Source organism: Athene cunicularia (assembly GCF_003259725.1).
Source record: "Athene cunicularia isolate RWA chromosome 1 unlocalized genomic scaffold, athCun1 chr1_part1, whole genome shotgun sequence".
NCBI classification, from domain to species: Eukaryota; Metazoa; Chordata; class Aves; order Strigiformes; family Strigidae; genus Athene; species Athene cunicularia.
In genome coordinates, this window is record NW_020799091.1 from 21342303 (window position 1) to 21362899 (window position 20597).

Consider the following 20597-nt stretch of genomic DNA (forward strand, 5'->3'; position numbering starts at 1 on the left):
GCACAGAAACAGGCAGTATCAAAGGCACATCCTTGTGACTGGATATTTGAGCAATCTCTATATAGGAAGACAGAGACCCCAAAATCTCATTTCACCATACTAAAAAGTAATTTTTAAAGTTTTTTCCTTTCCCCACAGAATGAATTTATGGTTTTTACCATGCTGAAAATTTGTGCTCTTTATATAAAAGTCCTTACAGAGACACATATTTTGGTAAAGGACGGAAAGAAGGTATATATATTCAGAAACTGCTTGTGAACCTTTGAAAGGCATCTCCAACCTCCTTTCTTGCAGTTCTGCAGCCTCCAGGCTTAGTTATTAAACTCTTCCTCATAGTTCCTTGAGAAAGACTGGATATATTTAGGTTGCAATGTCTTAGGGCTGAAAACAGTGTTACATGTTTGTTGGTGCTTAGCACAATGAGGTGCTGATTACTCATTAATACCATAATACAAACCACCATCATAATTGCAATAACATCACAATAACAAGAAAAACATATGTAAAACTCTAGATGAGATATTAGCCCTGGAAGCACATTATGTGAATTCTACTGACTTCACATATCATACCATCTCCAAACTGCCAATTATAATGTTAGTGCAATTATAGTAGAAAATTGGATACATTTAATAGTTGTTGTCCATGGTTTTAATAAAAAAGGAGTCACAATCAAGCAGAGAATACATTATCCAACAGCCCGCAGTACGCAACAGGAGATGTGAGTGCCGTTGTACGCGCCGCTTCGGCTCCACAGTCTGCAGGATCAGCAAATGTTTACAAATCAGCTGCAGCGCGGCTGCCAGGCAAAGTCTAGGACAAGACTCAGACTCATCCCTTTGGATGCAGAACCAGATGCTTTCTCTCTTCAGCTGCCAGATGCTCTCACTTTAACCTCAAATACACTAACACAGCTTAAGGACAGGACATGAGCCACCTCCAGTCTCCTGAGCTGGCTTTTCAGGCTAGTACTCGGTCATCCTGCCTCTTGCTGCTGCCAGTGATGCCATATGAAGCCACTGCTTAAGCCAGCAGCATCAGGCAGAGATGGGAAAGGAACAAATGGGAGTAATTAGGAGTGCTGCCTCCTAACCTGACAGGCATTTTGTAACAGAAAAAGGCTCCACCGAACTTAGATGTAGTCATCAAACTAAATGTTTGTGTTAAGTACAGATGCTTGGAAAGAAAGAGAGAAAAATGAAAATAAAAAGATTTACTCTGGCTGGGACCAAAATACACAAACATCTTCCCATTAATTCAATTCATGTTTCGTTGCGTGTGTCCTCGGATAACATCAGCTATGAATTTTTCTGCTTTGTAAAGAAATTACAAGTTACTTCAAACTATCCACTCAGTGAAATAGCAAGGGTATCCTGTTTGCAGCAAGAACTGCCTGTGCTTGCAGGGAAATCCCACTGAATTTTGGATATTTGAATCTTACTCCAGATATCTCCGGAGCGCATGAATTCTTGAAATGTTTTGTTATGGGATGAGCCTCGCTGCTTTGCATCTTCAGGAAAGCTTACAGCAGGGTTACTGCCAGGTTAATGAAAAAGCACACAGTGTGCACAGAGATTGATAAACAAGCTGATATCTGCCAGCACATTTCTAAGCATTTCTTACACCTGTTTCCCTGCAGATCCTTTCACGTCCCTACTTTGCGAGTGCGACTATGCATGGGCTGAGATCCTATATAATAAATGCTAAGGGGGGGGGGGGTGTGCATGTACAAACGTATGTTTATAAAAATTATGCAACCTCAGAGCAAGGTAACTGGACTCTGCTGTCTTAGTTGAGCACTGAGAGAAGCAGAGTAATCAGATTTCTCACCCCCTAAGTAGTTTTTGCCATGTGCCTGCGTGCGTGCTCGCATGTGCGTTTGCCTGTGCACACACACACACCTCCCGCACGCACAGGCACGCTTGTCCTTTGTGTCAAGAGCCTGAGAAGTAGGCTATTCCCTTGTAAAAACAGAAGCTGTTAATACTCCTGCGAGTTTCGAGAGCAGCCCAGTGCAGGGGGAAGGAAGAGTAAGAGCGGCTCTGCTGGCACCGGGGGCAGGGGGAAGCGGCAGCATGTGCTGCCTGCCTGGCTGCCTGCAGCTTGGGGCAAGCTCTGCTGGCAGACCAGCTCACCACCCTTAGATCTGGGAATTTACACTTCTTTGGAAGGGCTGGGGACAGTTTATGCAGCTAGAAGTAAGTTTAGCTTTATAAAAGGTCTGTGATGCGCAGAGCTGGCATCAGCCGGGGCCCTAGAAAAGTGGCCTGGGGGAGGGGAGCCAGCCTGCTTCTCAAGAATACATCAAGCCCTTGAGGAAGCAGAGTGTGCCATGTTTGAAGATGCAAAGATAATCACAGTGCTGGGAACCGTCTTGTGTAGCAGAGGAAGCCAAACAACAAGAGGAAAGCAGCATATGCTCCTGATTTCGCACAGGAAGCTAGCAGCACCTCCTGCCAAAGTGAGATAAGAAAACTCCCATGGCCTATTCTGGACAAGGCCGTGGTTATCAACCTTAGCTTCACACTGTCCTCGCTCTGCTCCACAGCCCGCTCCCTTTCCTAATGAGTTTCAGAGCCCTCACCTCTATTAGCATACAGCATGCCAAGCACAACAGCGTGGTATATTTATAACTATTGATGGGGAAAAGTTTCCAGGGTAAGAGTGTACTTCATGTCATCTTGATGTATTTCATTGAAATCACACTACAAAACCAGCTCCAAGCTAAAGTCTTGCCTACTGGTCTCAGAAGAAAAGCAGTTTTGTTGTCACTCCAGTGATTTATAGTGGAGCATATGAGCTGAGGTAAGGGATTTGTCTAGTTACTCACAGGATGGATTTGACCCGCTGTATGACAGAGAGTCCTAAATGAAAGACCTAGACCCACCTTGACCAGACACATCTTATTCCCCATCCTGGTGACAGCTGTGCAATTTAAAGTAGTACAGTGACAAATATCAGCAGAAGAGCCTTGATCCCCATATTAGTTGGAAAAATACTCATCTTCCATCTCCTCACCTCAGCTCCTCCCTCCCGAACCCTCCTGTGTGATGCCAGAGGACATTGCAGTCTTTCCCTCCTGTAACATCTCATTCAATTCTCTAAGTATTCCTCTTGGCAAAGCCCCTGGCTGCCTCAAACACACTCTTATTTAATAATATCCAATATATATATATATATATATTTAATAATATCTAATATTTGGCAATTGTATCAGTACTAGGAGCAAGAGTAAGCCATCCTGTCCTCATGGTGATCATTTCTGAGAGAGATTAATGGTAGGTAAAATATTTTTCTCAGCATCTATCCTTTTTTTAGGACAGCAATCAATTCCTAGCAGCATCTGGGCAATGTTATTACAAATTCAAGTTGGGCTGACTCATGTCTTTCAAGACGTGATGGTGACAACAATAAGACAGGAACTCTGGAAATTCTTCAAATTGTAAAGAACATATATGAACTGTTTTCCACTTGGATGTTATTAAAAAAATCTCAATGACATGCTCCGTGTCTGGGCATCCTGTGCTGTGCAATTGGTAGTATGGGGCTGGCGTAGCCACGTGTCCTGGGGAATATTGAGTCGATATGAGCCAGGAAACAGAGAGGGGAAAATAGTAGCAGGGAGCATGTACAGGTTGTGAAACGTGCTTTATGGGGGTGGAGGGGGAGAATATGTGCTGGCTCCCTGCCAGTATGCTCCACGAGCTTTGGCTCTGGATATGATTCTATGATTCTAATGAGCTATGGTTCAAGTGTTCCTGTTCTAGGTCAAAAATAATGAGAGACTGAAACATCAACCCCACTGCATTTGGTGGCAAAACTGCAGCCAGCTGGGAGTTCATCCCAAGCACCTTCCCTGACAAGTGGGTTAGTGGGGCTAGGAGGAAATCTTCTGCAAATGGTAGGAGCTGTATACAGTTTACATCATATATTGTAGTTTGATTATTTATATTTATTTAGGAGCTTATAAAGGAATGCCAAACAAGAAGTCCTGGTGAAAGTGGTTCAGGATCCTCCTCTGCATCTCTAATTCTCCTCTCTGCTCTCAGTAGCACTGGTTGCTACTACTTCCCACTGCAGTGTCAAGACTTGCCCACCAAGAGCAGATGGGACAGCAACAGTCCATCTCACTTCAGACATGCTTATGACCCTCAGAGTACAGCAACACTTGATCGCCACTCCTGAACCTTTGTCTCCAATGCAGGAGCAACATGTGACCTAGGACACTATTAGCTTGGGCTCAGAAATTATTCACTGATGAGCCGCATGGTGCCTGCAGGATTTCTCAGTGTCCTCCATGCATTAGGCTGGGTTGGGGCCCTGGTGCACTGCTCAGTTGCCAGAGTGGGGATTGAGTTATTGTCTGGTTTGTAGGATGTTCTGTGTGCCTATTAAGGGGGATACTTAGAAAGAAAGTATATTGTCTAGGGGAGATCCCCAGTGCCCTGAATGCCACCTCCTCCTGGTGAGGATCTTTGAAAACAGTATGGTATATGGCATTCATAGCTTTGTTGCATATTGCCAAGACTCTATGGAAAAATAGTGTTTGACAACTGCACATTGCCTTTCGTGCTGTTATCTACATGCGACGATAAATGGATAGTGTTTCCCTTTCATGCACATCCTTTCCAAACATTATGGCTTGCCCTGAACTCTTCCAGTATGCTACCACAGAAAGCTGATTGATCTGAACTATCTCAACAGAAGCACTAAGATCAAGAGCAGTCTTACCTATCCCACCTTTCAACCTTTTATCAGCCATGCTCACATTTCCACACCAAAAAAATCACTTCTACATCTGCACTCTTGAGCACTCTGCAACACCAGCTATTCACAGTGAAAAGGCAAATGCCTGAGGCCGAGGGTCACCAAAAAACACATTTTGCATCCAACTTATTTGCCAGTATTTGAGATCCCTGACCATTAGGGAACATAACAGCATTTGAAAATAATTTTTCAGCTGTTTGAAAATCCTGAGGTGACCTGAAATTTTCTCACCTTAAGTTTCTTATCAGATAATTATATTTTGCTTCTTGACCCTCAATTTCCTGCTTCACACTACTTAGCATTCTTCATGGACACCAAATACCATCATACTTCAACCAATCCTTCCTTCCTTCTTGTTCAGCTCCTTTCCCTCCTTTGCTAAACTGTAATCACTCATCTCCCATGCAGTCACTGTGACTCAGCCTCCACCTTCTCTGTCCGAAAGAGACAACCATGTCCTCCCCAGAGGAGCTAGATGGTTGGTTGGAACTACAGAATTATCACTCAAAGCATGAGGTTTCCACAAGCACCTAGAATTTATTTCAGGGGAATAAAGTGTTTGATTTTAATAGTCCCTAGTACTGAAAGGAAGAGGTGTTTTCTGATTTGGTTGAGCAGTCAGAAACCTAAAGAGAAAGATCACGAAGCCTCTACATACAATGTTCACTCTTGAGCTTGTTTCTTCTATTTACAATCTATGTTTCCTATGTATAAAATCAAAGATATTGTTCAGACCCTTCTGGCATAAATTATTTTCCATGCACAAGTCACTCCTAACAGCTAACTTGACTTCTAAATGTAACCTCAAATCTATAGCTTTCTAAGATCCAGGTAATCCCAACACCTTCCTTCTCATAACGTCACAATTCTCTTCCTTTCCTTTGCTGTCCTGACTGGATCCTCTTGGCTCTAGAAAAAGAGTAACTCTTTACTAATCTGTTTACACAGTCCTTAATGCTCTTTGTCTTGCTGACAAGCTGGAAGCACAACTAACATTCTTTCCATTTCCCAGTGACCAGCAGAGGACATGAAAGACCTATTGCTGCACTGAGGTTCTGTTTTTCAGGATGATTTGTTTTCAGCATCACTGAAAGTAAGTGTCTAAGAGCAACTCTGGGCTGACTGGAGTGAGGGACTGGAAGTGCGGGCAGAATACAAGGAAGGGATGAGAAAGAATGGAGGGAAACATTTTTAAGGAGAGAGGGGAGTTGATTAGAGGGAAAACAGGAAAAGAAAATACTGACAGACGTGGATATAAGACCAAGGATCCATCTACCCCATATCCTGTCTCAACAATGACCATAAGCAGATGGTTGGGGATGAGTAAGAGCAGGACTACCTTCAGATACTTCCTCCTAATACTCCCCCAGTCACAATTATTATCAGCTCAGGAACTTCCCACAATGGAGGCCATTTCTACACTTCAGTGGATTTCTCTTCCAAGACTTTGTGCAAACTTTTCAAATCCTCAAAGTCCTCCAGCAAGGAGTTTCACAGATCTGCTACCTGCTGCATGAAGAGCCATTTCCTTTTTCTGTTCCAAATTGCACTCCTCCTGGCTTCATTTAATGGCCCCTAATTCTTGAACTGGAAAAGGCATACACAACTGATCCTCAGACATGTGTGTCCTTCACAAGTCTGTAGATCCCTATCGTGTAGCCTCTAGGTCACCTCTTTTTCAGCCTGCATAGCCTTGACCTCCCTCCTCACCCATCCCTCACACATTCTTCTCATTCCCTGAAATTCCTTTGATCCTTTTTGTTGCCCCTCCTGGTGCGCCTCCCAGTTTGGCTGCATTTGAGATGAAAGGATCAGAAATGTTCACAGTATAAAAGATGTTGGTAATTTATGGATTTAAGTGAAGTTATCACGGTGTTCTCTGTTTTGTTCTTTTTTTTTTTTTTTTTCCTGGCAATTCCTAACACTTGATTTGCTTTTTGAGCTGCTCATGATTGTGATCGCTTTCACAAACCAGTTTATCACAACACTCAGATCCTCTTTGTGGTGGCAATGATCACCCAACAGCCTTTTTACACTTAAATTTTACATGTGAAAGTGGGATCGTTTTTACCTATGTACTTCATGCACATTTATCTGCAGTGGATTTTGCCTGCCACTTCATCGCTTAGATACCCAGGTTCATATAGTTCTGCATTTCTTTGCAATCAGCCCTCATCCTTACAAATGTGAATAACTTAGTATCATCAGCAAACTCTGTCACCTCCTTACCACCTTTTCCAGGTTATATCTGTACATGTTGACAAGTACAGACCCCAGCACCAGCTCCTGAAAAACTTCACTGGTCACCTCCCTATGCTGCAAGAACTGGCTGTTCCCTCTTAACCTCTATTTTCTGTTTTTAACTGATTTTTTTTTTTTTTTCTGAGCATGATCTTACCTCATATGCTGTGTCTGTTCAAAGTCTTCTGCAAAGGCTTTTTGAAAGGCGTACACATAAAAGGAAAAAGGATACTAACTACAGTTTGTATATTTTTGTAAAAGGTGTACTTGATCCAGTAATAGTAGTCCGTTCATAATCACTCCTAAGCACACACAGAGTCTGACCTGGTGCCTTCCTTTGGCCAAGAGCCCCTGCTAGCGCAGGAACAGGTTTCTGGCTACAGGCTGGGACGTCCCACTGGCTCAGACACCGCCAGCACGAAGGGCCTCGCTCACAACGTGCAGTCCCCACGTACAGCCTGTCACACGCTTCAGTTTCTATGGGCTGGGCCACACTGAGTAAAAGATCAAGCAATAACATCTCACCATCTGCATGACCCTTATGTGTTCTTCCTTAAGACTGGCTGTTAGACTGTCCCTAGTAAAGCCAAAAGGCCACCCTGTGAAGGCAACAATAGGAAAAAATAAGAAACTGAGAAACAAAATGAGGGACAGCAAGTGAAAAAAAAGTAAGTAAATAAGGATGAAAGTGTGATACTAAGCACAGCATGCCTGACCATCTGGATCTTACTGTAATCCTTATGTTTTAGGTTTGATCAATGACAAATTACAAAAATTACTTGGACAATATAATGCATTTGGGTTTTACAACATTTCCTGTTAAACTTGAAAAACTTTAAAGTGATTTGAAAACTAACAATATCGAAACTTGAAAGCTTAAGCTTTTGGTTCAGCTAAAACCCATAATGAAACTAGAGCTTGCAGATTAAATTAATCAGTGTGTTACCCTGAGGACAGGCTGGGGCAAACCATACTCAGTGTATAGCATGTATTTGTCAAGTTTATTTATCCATACATATATGCCAGGTCTGATTCATATGGCATTTTGTAAGTAAAATATTAAAAAATATTTAAAATTTCCAGAATACTGACTGAGGACAAGGATACAGCCCTAGTAGCTGTTTTCAGAGGATAGAAGGTGATCACAAGCAAGCACTGACTTTTGGCTCACAGTGGAAGTGCAGAATGAGATGCTTCAGCATATTTGCTTGTTCAGGCTGAAGCAGATCAGATGCTATTTCACTCCTCTCTTTCTCTTGGCTTCAAATTCTTTGCAAGTCCACGCTACTGCAGTATACACTCATGTCCATTCCTCTGCATTTTTTGAAAGATATATGAAAAACAGAGGGTCTGATTTTTATTTACACTAATCTCTTTCCCTAGCCATGGCAAAATAAGGGAATAGCTATAGCATATATATATTTTTTTTTATGTACCCATTTTAAGTTCCTTTACATTACTAGATCCTTGCAAGAAAATCTTCTTGTAGTAGAGGGCGGAAGGCATGAACACTACCAGTCAGATCTTCAGCCAGTGTGAATTTAGAGCTGAGCATCTGGCCACATGTCAAATTAAACAAAGGCATTTTTGAACTACCTGTTTATTAATGGCATCTGACCTACTTTTACCAGCTCTACAGACTCAGACTTCCCCTTCCTGAAAATAGAAGGTGGCATGGGGAACAAAAAGAGTCGCTGTGGACAAACTAATGGGCATCAATGTTTGCAGACATCCAACAATTAAATTTGGGTGGTTCAGTACATTTCTAATTAAGTACAATTAACATTTGTTCTTTACTTGTTCATTTTACATACCTCACTGATGTTCCAAATCTGGTTTCCCCTGATAATCTATCCAAGGCAGAATCATTAGGATGTGCTTTCAATCCCTTATTAAAACACTTCATAAACAATGCAGAAATGCAATTAGACTGCTATGCACACATGGCCTGCCTCCTCTTTCACTGAAGCTGGTGGGAGTCTAGTGATGAACTTTCATTGTGGTAGTTTCAGTCTCTCTATACCTCTGCAGAAGTTTCAAGGAAAGCCTCTAGTTTTTGCCTTAGAGATCCACGACACAGTCCTCTTCTTCCCTGTGTAGTGCTGGAGAGCTATTTCTATAGAAAATCATTCACGTGACCCTACCTTTACGCTTCAGACAAGCCTCGAAGGGAGGTAATATTCCCTTCTTATCATCCTGTCTTAAATCTGTATTGATTTCAGTGAGGACTCACACACATCAGAGTGCCACAAATGTTGTGGTTTCCTGAGGTTAGCTCCTCGGCAGAAGTACCAGCTTAGGCATTACTGCACAGACCCTGGTCCCTGCTGCCTGCTTCTGTTCTCAACTTTATGCATTCAGCCCTTCATTCCCAATCACACCATTCAGGTGGTTTTGCCACCAAGAAGAGTTCATATCCTGGCACTATTATAGTCAGAGGGGCAAAGAATCATGTACAAGTTTTTCCAATGACTTTGCTTTTGTAGGCATCTCCACAATACTGTCATGTTTCTCTCTCCCTCGTGCACACACACACAGAGAAAAAAACAAAACCCAAAAAGATGCAGACTGATGTGGCAGCAGGGTTTTAAAGTAATAATCTGATATTCAGTGTGAGGATAAACAAAACTGATAGGTCAAGAAGAGAGGGAGGCAGCAAGGTGATGGGAGAGTTTCAGTCTTGCATCTGTTTGCAGCTTCGTAAGGGCTGATCAGTCAGACCCGGGGGAGACCACAATGAAGCTTCTTCTTGAACTGCCCACATGGAAATGTCCAGAGAGAGAAACTGCCCCCAGTGACACACTGCACAATCACTGAGGAAACCACTGCTTCCACTGAGCAGTATCAGTATCCCACACGCCTTTCTTGGCAATCTCTGCCAGGCCAGTTTAAAGTAAACACAGATCTGCTGAAGAGATTCAGGTCAGGAACCATTAACAGCAAGCATGTTGCTGGCATGTAGGTACTCCTGCAGCCTCAGAGCTGATGAGTTTTAGGTGGATCCCAGTCGGGCTGGCTCTGGAGACCATCATCAAGCCCTGCCCCTGGCTGCCCCTCCACACACCTCCGCTGACAACCCAACCTGAGCTGAAACAAGACCAGAAAGAACAACTCCAGGGTGGTAGGGAATAAGCCAAGGAGGCTGATGGACACTGCAGAACAAGTGTCCCTCAGGCTGTCTTCTGCTTTATCCACTGAGCAACTGGGAGCTGACCACCCTGGGGATGTATCTGTCTGCTACAGAGCAACAGAGTAAGCTGGAGTAAGCACTGGAAAAGAAGTTTCTTGATCATTTAAGAAAGACTAATCTATTTTTTTAATTGCATTTTATTTTAACTCTTATTGCATCTTCTACCATCTTTTGCCTGCCACCTTTGAATTAACTAGCTCTGTGTAAGCTTTAAAAAGCTCCAAAACATTACTTTTTGCCCCAGACAGTTTTTCTTGACTCTTCTATGTATCCTTGTTGGGGTGAACATCAGAAGATAACTTTTCCACCTATCCATCTAGTTAGCTAGCTAGCTAACAAAACGTTATATAATGGCAATAGAATTGGTTTAAGCAAAGTAATTTTAACAGAAAATACAGAACAGGGAATTTTGATGGCATTGGTCTCTCCACATTCCAAAAAGTCACATTTGTTGAGCAATTTTACAACTTTTTTTTTTTTTTTTTAATTTGCTAGGAGGAAACTATGGAAACTGTTTAATTTGGCTGGCCTCCTATTACTGGCCTGATTGAAGTAGAGAGGAGAGTTACGCAAATTGATTGTATCAATCACAAAGCATTAAAATAAATCTGTATTTTGTTTAAAAGCAATGAAATCCACTGAGGCACCTTTAGATATCTGAAACAGAAATACTGTCTGGAACAGAAATTGAAAGAAGCAGGCAGATAACCTAATGGCTTCTATTGAGGAGCCCATAGGCAACAATCCTTCAAAACTAAAAGATCTAATTTGCACAGTACGCATCATTCCCCAGCTTGCAGTGATAGTACTCAAGCGATGGTAAGTTAAACACATATATGAATCTTGAAGCAAACATATCTGTGCACTGCAAGGTCTTTGCAGAAACAGTATCTTCTAACTCAGAGTGCATGCTCTGTCCTGGGGGACTCAAACTTGATGAGAAACTCTACTGTCATACACTGAATAATGGTCACCTGTGTGAGTTTATCAACATAAGGTACAAGGTACATCTATCTGTGCACAGAAATAGGCACTACTTGAGCACAAATAGAGCAACATTTTAGCCTTGGAAACCTAATATTGGGCAGGTAAATCCAAAGAAATGTTGTAATGGCTGAGTGAGATACATATTTTATCTGCTGCACAAAGTACACACATCTTAAATCTGGTTTTAGGTAAAGAGGAAAGTATAGTGAAATAGGTGGGATTAAAGGGTTCTCCAGGTCTTCAGGGAAAACATGTGAACAGGCACAGAAATCAGCCTGAGCAAGGCGTGTCAGCTGCCAAGGTAGTCTACTCTGCTCGTGTCCCAGAGCAGGAGACCAAAATGTAGTTATTCAGGTATTTCTGCCTTTCTGCGATAGTTAATTGTCACCATATTATTCAGAGGGAGTCATTCCACTCCTCTTAAGCAAAGCATTAAAAATGTTGTTCTCCAGATTGCTTTAATGAGTATTTAAAGGAGAAGGAAGGGGAGGGGGTTAAAGTGAATTGTCACAGGACAATTACAAAGGCAATTTGGAAGCAAGTCTGGAAACAACCTTGTAACAGAGCCAATAGCTGATTCAAATTGTCACATTTCTCCTTTGATCACCTGCTTAAACACACTTCTAATTAACATTTAATTGAGTCTACAGTTTAGCACATTATTAAACACCTGCTTGTGGATATTAATTTCTATTTCTGATGACATGCTCTCCTGTGCTGTAGTGCAGATCTGTGCTTGTTAACAGAAGGAAATATTTGACAATGGACGAACACCACCCCAACTCCCAAAGAAGAACCAAATGTTTTATCAGTGCCACACTGTGATTTCAATCCAGAGTATGCATAGATGTAACACTTGAAAGAACTGAAGATTTTCATATATGCCTTTCACAGGATTTCTCTACTTAAAAGATGTGATTTCTTTTCCCTTACACCTTGCACCTATAAGCAAACATAAATTACTACTCATAATTTTGCAACTTGTCCTTCAAAGGTAACATAACAGATAAAGGATAACCTGTCCTTGAAATGGAAAATTTCAGGTTAACCTATTCCAGTAAAAGGAGAGATTGCTAGTGCCACCTCTTGGTGAGAAGGGCACAGAAAGCCATCCATTAGCATAATCCCAAAGCAAGGTGTAATTGGAAAAACTATGTGTGCTTCTAGGAAGTGATGACCACTCTCTCACTGATCACAAAGCATTTACAAGTACTCTTAGTTTGAAATAAGATGTTTGTCCTATTTCGTTGAATGAGGTGTCTTGCTGAGGTGTCTTGTATTCCTGCAGTTAAGCATGTGTTTAAATGGCTGGATTGGCACTAGCCCTAATTCTGTGAAACAGTTGAAGTTAAACCCTATGCAAAGTGATTATCTTCAAATGAAAATGAGAGAATGTTGGTTCCTAAACTTTTGTTAGATTTTTAAATATCTTCATTGTGCTCTAATCCAAATACCTTGCATGTCTGAATTCTCCAGTAGTAGTTTAATGCTAATGCCATTGTGAAGGTTGAGCGTTAATCATTAAGACTGTGTCAAATTTCATGATGTGGAAAGAGCTTTGGATAAATGAGTCAACACACAAACTTGTAATCGTATGAAACAGAGTTCAAAAGAAAGCTTAAATATAAAAGAGGATTAGTTAAGCGCCACATCAGCATCCAGTAAGCTTGTATGGTGCCATTTATATTTTACGCTGTTGAAATGTCATCTGGAGAATGCTGGGCACATTTGGTTTGCTGAACTGAATCTATGAGTCAACATAAGAGAGATTTGACTATCATAATGGGACAAGTCTTTAAGATTATTTCTGTTGAATTTCAAGAAAAGCCACACAAGAGAATCACTGTGCATGGAGGAAAGTATGGAAATCTCCTCCATGAGAAAATGTGTGAACTTTGAAAGACATTGTCTGCTGGCTTCCCTCATAAAAATTAAAAAGCAATTGTCACCTCTGGACACTGCATGCATGAATAGAAGTGAACTGTAAATAAACCTAAGTAGCAATACAAGAACAACAACTCGGACCTCCATTTTCAAATGATTATGCAGAAAAACTTGCATTGTGTCTACATATTTATTAAAAAATACATTGATTAAAAGTATACAAACTCTACTAACCAAGCGATGGTCATGTAAAGCTTTATTCTTGTAAAAAAGTAAATACTGAAATGTAAGTGAAGACTTATATTACTGAAAAGTAAGGGAAGACATGCTAAATAGAAGTAAGGAAGCTGTCCTACCTTGTTTTATAATGGTTTTGTCTACAAGGATACCACATCCATGTAATTTTAGGCTGAGGAATACCATACACAGTGCATGTCAGCACTTGTTTGCTGCTCAGTAAATACAGATTGGGATCAGGGAATGATGACACGGCATTTTCATATATCTGAGGTTTCACTGTAAAGGGTAAGAATTGGAAAGCAATTAAACCTAGCTCATTTCCAATGATCATGAAAATACTACATTCCTGGAGGTTGAGCAATAAGAAAAATCCCCAGTAGAACAAAGAAAAACAGCAGGCCTAAGTCAAGTCAGATGAGTGGTTAGTAACACATTTAAGCCATCAGGAACAAGTATGTGACCGTGGAAGACAGAAACTGTTCTAATGAAAACCAGCGTCCGTCTTCCTTTTCCAAGATGGGTTTGTCGCCCTGCATATGGGGCTTGAATTTGGGTCCATGAAAGTCAGTAAGAAAATCCACAATCATCTGAACTGTGTAAGATCAATGAAAATTTAGCTCAGTGAAAATTTAGCATTTCCATGTTCAGGTGGAGCATGGGAACATGCTGTAAACTTACCATTTACTGTAAGAGTGACTGTAAGATTCTTAGACAAGTTCCTCTGTCGTATGTTCAATATTATAGTGTAGTTTCCAGCGTCTTCCTCAGCAACATCCTTGATGATTAATGAATAGTCTTTAACCATGTATCGGGCACACTTTTCAGCAGCAGGTAGCCCATCTTTTAACCTGTTTAAAAGAATTCCAGAAATCAAAATTTTGAAAAATAATGTTGCTTAAACTGCCTGAGTTCTTTCATTTCACAACATTTCTCAATCTTTGGTCAAGGATTGAATTTACAGTCTGAGATTCTGTTTACCAGAGGCTTATCCTTCCCTTACAAATAAGATTGTTGATATTTATAAAGCACTTTGGAGAATACCATTCTATTATATTAAAACTGATAAGGATCTGACAGATCTCTATTTGATAGTGGCTGAACACTGCAACTCTGTTTCTGAAGATCCCAGTTTTCCATATCTGTGCCACCATTTAGTCTAGAAGACAACCATTTTGGCTAAGAGTTATTCACACAAATAAAGGTTGTGTCATTTAGCACTGAACATTTTTTTATGACCTCACAATGCAGCCTGGGACAAAGTATTACAGTAGCCTAAGCACAGCTGTGATTTTAGGAAGAGGAAGAGTAAGTAGATTAGATAAGCACTTAAGAATCAGATATCCTGCTATCAAGTGAATGTTTTTAAAAATAACAGAAAATCAACATAGAAAGTACTAACTGTTGCTCACACACAGATTCCTGAAGAAGCATAACATTTTTCTTCAAAGTCTAAAATACAGCGTAAAGCACATTTTGGTAGGTTGCTGTATGAGGGCTGACAAGATATTAGTAGAGGAGTGCAACAGAGTTTCAGTATGATGATGAACTTCATTAAAATGATTCACAGGTTTTAGTAAGTATTTACAGAAAACTTGCTGTTATTAGAGGAGCACTAAAAACTGAGTCTAAGGACTATAGATTTAGGTGTTTCACCGTATCCATATTTTACAGAACTGCAGAATAGTTGAGGCTGAAAGAACCTGTGGAGATCGCTTAGTCCAACCCTGTTCAAAGCAAGGGCAGAAGGTTGCCCAAGACCACTTTAAGTTTGGGTTTGAATATCTCCAAGGATGAAGACTCCACAGTATCTCTGGACTACTTGTTCCAGTGTTTGACCAACCTCACAGTGATAAACAAAAAAATAAATTAAAGTTCTTGTTTAAATGGATTTTTTCATAATTCAGAAGTTTTGCCTCTATATGTGTAGTCGGCAAGCCCAACCATTAAAGAAACAGAAAATACTGTATAAATGGCTGGCATCAGCTCCACTTTCACCCCTTAATGTTCCATGTGGAGCTATAAATGTAAGGGGTTTGTAAAACAAAACAAAATGTTTGGAGCAAAAGTAATTTCTGGCTGTGAGTAACATCAGCTCTCACTGTTCGTGTATGTATGGTTTTTCTTAATCAGTCTTGTCATAGACCCTTTGTTAAAGTGCAATGAATTGAGCCAGAGCTACTGGTGTTTAAAATTATTTAAACAGAAAAAAAAAAAAAAAAAAGAAAAGAGAGATCATGAATAGATAACATTGTTTTATCTAAAAGTGGTTCAGGTTAATAAGAAAAAGTGTTCAAAAGATTTATTAGCACAGTATACATGAGCCAAAGTGAACTCTCCAGTCACTAAAGTAGATCTACAACCTGCAGATCACCACATAATAAAAGCAACTTCCATTGTTTTTCTAATAGTGTATGTCTGTATGACTCAGGTCAGTTAATGAAAACCTTTTCTTTCTCCTACTGTCTGAAAAGCAAGTTCAGGTCTCATATCTAGATCTGAGTGGAGCTGGATGCAACACTTCAGTCAAGGTTGGTAGAGATACTTAGCTATACAGTGTCCATTGATTTCAGTAGGAGACATAGCTAACATATTTGAGGATCTGAGCTTTATACTTTCAAGATCTCCTTTTTTGCACTTGCAAAATGGAGATAATGTTCTCACAATTTGTTAAAACCCAGGACAACTTCCAATAAACTCCACAACTGTATTGTCTCCATTTTGTTGCCATTTCAAGGGGTCTTATTTTAATATTTTACCAAGGTATTATTTTTCATCTAAGAAGGGGTCCAGCGTCTGTATGTGGAAGTAACTGTTGTCGTACCATATAACCTCTGGAGATGGAAATGCCTTCACTTTCATTGACAAACGATAGGATTTTCTTCCAGCCACAGCCTCCAGCGCAGTTTTTTTTCGACGTTTCAAATTAATGAACATTTTATCTTAAACAAAAGAAAAAGAATGCACTGTATTACTGACTTTAGGCCTGCAAAAAGAGTTGTTCTACTAAAGAGAACATGAATCTAAATAAAAATAACCTTTAATAATTTTAGTGTTACCACATGGCAACAGAAAAATAAAGCCTAACCTCCTAGAGAACTATAAAATATAAAGAAGAATATCACAAATATGCAAGAAATGGAGATATAGTTCTCAGGCCATGAATCTGCCTGGAGAAGATACATTCTAGGCCGATTCACATTGTGCTTCACTCAGAATAAAAGGCACAAGGGATAAGGTGGTTCGTGCTACATGGGAAGCTGAACTAGATGATCAGATGACCTTTCCACTCCTAAAGGCCAAGAATCAATGACTGTTACAAAACAAAATATTCTGCCAGAGAGAATTTAAGGGAACTTCAGAGAAACAGTAAAGGAAAAGGCAGAAACTTTCTGTATCATTGGTAAACAGCTGTTTCATCAAACAAACAAATCTTTATCACTTCATTGGAACAATCTCAACCTGCTGGAATTTGTTCTTTTCCAGTTTCCATATTTCAAACTTTTTGGCAAGTTGGGTTTTATCAGAGGCAATAGAATACAATATTCATACAATACACTGGAAAATCTCTTTTGTTTTTGTCAAACTGCACATGAGCAAAATAAAACATTCAAAACGTGAAAATGTGTTTGAGTGTCCTTTTGATAGTACCTATGGGGCAATATTTACTTACGTTACAGACTGCATAAGGATGTTGGATATCTATTAAACAAGTGCAATATTTAATCACACTTGCCACGGACATTGAAAATAACATGCACAAGACAAACCACTAGTTTAATTACACAAGACAAGTTATAAAGATACAACTCTGATTCTGCAAACCCTTATTCCCACAGGCTCTAATATGGGTATCCCGTAGATAGGGCTGCTTACATGAATAAGGCTAGCTTCAACAGTTCCAGCTTCTCTGACTTTAATTTTAATCTAATTTTTGGAATGATTTAAAATGATCTAAGCTACCTGCTCCACGCAGAGCTAGTGTATCTATTTCTCCATTTTTCATAGAAAACAATGACTAAATACCATAGAAGAGAAAATGGGATTCTTCTGTTTAAATTCAGCTTGTACTTTTTTTTTTTTTTTTTTTCCCAAATTACAGTTTAACTGATTGCTTCTGCCAGAACTGACTGGGAACAGGGTCATCACAATATTTAGCAGACAAGAGTGATCAAACTGAACATTAACATGTTTACTGTCAACAGTACAAAACAGTCATAGAAGTAAAGGCACATATTCTCTCTGGTCTCCCTCCTTTTTCTGCCCATGATGAACAACTATAAGAACACTTCCAAGATGTAAAGTTATCATATGACTGAACTTGGTACATGAGAATTCAGTATTCTGCAAGTCTACAACACTTCTTACCATAAACAATGACTGTTGTATTAACAGCTTTGATTGATGGCCCACTCTTCACATGGCAGGTATACTGGCCTTTATCAATATCACGCACTTTGTCAACAACAAGGATACTATAAAAAATATTGGCTTCTGTATTTTTCTGGTCAATGCGCTGTGTTACAGAACCTCTCTTCCTTGCCTATAAAAGTAAACATTAATGAGAAATAGCTTCATCAAAACAATTTTCATGATTATCAAGATTTCTATTTTACTGTACTTCCGCAATAACTTAATAAAAAAATCCAGATCACTCTATGCAGGACAGACACGCAAAAGATGCTTAACATTTCCAGAGGGTCAACAATAAAAATGGTAAGTAACACTATATGGCAATTAATTCCTATCTTCACCAAAGTTGTAATAGCATCCAAAGTAGTTCTTTCCTGATGAATATCATCCCTTCTGTATGGCCTGCCATACCAACATACCCAGCTCCCCACTGCATCTTGTCCAGCATGGCTTGTAAAAATCCCTGAAGCCACTATGTGAAGAGCAGCACATAGTTTAGTGTCTGGATTCAATGTCCATAGACAGCAGACATATAGAAGGAGAGGGCATTAACACAAGAAGGAGAGAATTCTGAAAACACTATAGACACAAAAGGGACCAGATTTGGCAAAGGAATAACAGGGTGGAACTGAAGATAATATGAGTCTGAGGAGTTATTTCCTGCAACTCCCCCTCAGCCTTTGGCCTTAAAGTTTATTTAACCCAGGACATTGTTTGTGTCTTATAAACACGGAGCACCCTTCAGTTACCATCCAAATAAAAACAAAGCAGAATTTCACAAGTGTGGTGCCTAGCTAGGGCTTAATAAGGCAGCAATAAGTAATATAATATATTTGTAGCATTTCTTGTTGTTGTTTATTTCTGAGGTGAAAAAATGCCAGGGAAAATGGCTACAGTATGGAAGAACCAATTGCATTAATCTGCCCTATATAGTGTAATCATAATTTTGGCTTGTGATTAGGCACAAGTGACATAATAAATGACCTTGACTTAAATCACCAGCATAAATCAAACTGACATGAAAGGAATGGGAGTTGTAAACCCTAAAATAATGTCAAATTGCTTATCAGCATTACACGGACTCCCTGGCAGTTAGTCTGTAAGTGACAAATATTTATGAGGATGCTCCCAATGTGAGAGGAGGAGAAGCACATTCAAGATAATTCCTTTAGTTGTCAAAACAAGAGGATTGTTCATGTGACACTTAACAAATGAGATTTTGGCTAGCTAAATCAAAATATCTTTTCTAAACATGCTCGAGTCGGGTGCCTGATTGTCTGCCAGTCTTTTAAATGGATGTGTTGAGAAAGACAGCCTCGCTGAAAACTTTTTTGTCACAAGACAGCCCCTGCTTGGGACTGAGCAATAACTTTCTACCATTTCTCCAGGTTGAAAAGAAGCTCCCAGGGATGAAACAAGTCTAGCGTTCGTTTGCGATTATGCAATATAACCAGAGTACATTGTGTAAGCATGTTTACTTATTCACTTAAGCACCAGACAGAAAAAAAGAAACCTTTAAAGACATGTCAACAAGGGTCAAAATGCTGGAATGCAAACCATGGCAAGCATTTTGAGGCAAGTCTTCTCGGGATGCTACATGCAGGATGATCTTTGAGAAACCCATGGTTTCTTCATTTCAACCACAGGACTCACCTCTCCAGGGTAAGTCCACGTCATTTGCACTCTGGTGTTCCAGGCTGCCGTGACAGTGCAGTTAATTGCCAGGCTGTCTCCTTTCAGCAGCTTGACAAGACGTGGGGTGCTTAACTGAACATCAAAAATTGTGTTGGCTGCACATGATGAAGAGAAAGAAAAGTGATTAATGTCACCAGGGCAGAGTGCTTAATGAAAAGGCAGGGAGTGGAGAACACTACTTACTTTCTCGGTGTGTTAAGTACTTTGTGCTATACTTGTGTCCACCGATGGTTGTCTCACAGCTCAGGAGTCCTATGAATTTGTAGGTTGCTTTAGGTATTCTGAAGCCTTTCGTGCTGTCCCAAATTATTGTCTTGCCATCAGGAATTAGGGTTTCTCGTGGAATCTGGAACTGTCAAACACGCATCATAAAAACAACTCATCCTCATGCCACTCTCTAATCAAAGCAGCCTAATAAAAAGGAATGGGAAAAAAACACCCTAAAAAATGCCAATCAAAGGAGAAAGGATGACACTTAATTATGCAGATTTTTCAAGTCACATTTTCATCACAAAATAGAGGAAAAATCTGGGTGAAGAATGTGAATGTTTTATTTGTTTCTAAGATTTCATTATTTATAACAGGATGTAATTTATGACACAATAGAATGACATTATCATTAGCCTCAGCACTTTGGGCTGCTATTCTGTTGGCTCCTGGTTGGCAGCTAAAGTGGTCGTCTTGGCAGACCTTTGCAATTAAGTAGCCTGGTTTCACCACTGCAACACAAATACACATTTTTCAACGGAGGTGACAAATGGACTTAATTTGCTGTCATTTCATGGCTTTACAAATTCCTGCCAGGATTCAATCTGATGCTTCTCACGTTTATGCTGCCTAAAGGTCTGGACTGTTTAGAAAAAAAGTTAAGGACATGAATGACTGTTCCAAAGCTGGACAGATCACAGAGTACACTTCACTAAGTCATTACTTACAACATGAAGTGCAAATTTTAAAGCCACAAAGCTTCCTTTTATTGAGAACTACTGATCATACTGAATGAGGAAAGTCATATTGACTGGAGATTTCAAAAGGACACCTTGAAACACAAAATATATCACATTTCCACAGAAAAAGTATTCAGCACATTTTAAAAAAATTGGCACTTTTCAGCCCCTCAGAAGCTGAGGACCCAACAAGTAGCTGGCATAAAGCCATCAGGTGTTTTTAAACTTAAGACCTG

The 20597-nt window shown here is 40.0% G+C and overlaps 1 protein-coding gene across 1 annotated transcript in view; it reads right to left on the reverse strand.

The window, feature by feature from the left end:
• Window positions 1–20597, reverse strand: part of FLT1 (fms related tyrosine kinase 1) — a 100181-nt gene that overhangs the window by 63290 nt on the left and 16294 nt on the right. Inside the window, exons 4-9 of the mRNA XM_026858330.1 lie at window positions 19598–19766; window positions 19373–19509; window positions 17675–17849; window positions 16131–16248; window positions 13988–14157; window positions 13426–13585 (exon numbers count right to left, since the gene is read on the reverse strand). Of these exons, the coding sequence (XP_026714131.1) occupies window positions 13426–13585; window positions 13988–14157; window positions 16131–16248; window positions 17675–17849; window positions 19373–19509; window positions 19598–19766 (929 nt within the window). The remainder of the gene's footprint in view (window positions 1–13425; window positions 13586–13987; window positions 14158–16130; window positions 16249–17674; window positions 17850–19372; window positions 19510–19597; window positions 19767–20597) is intronic.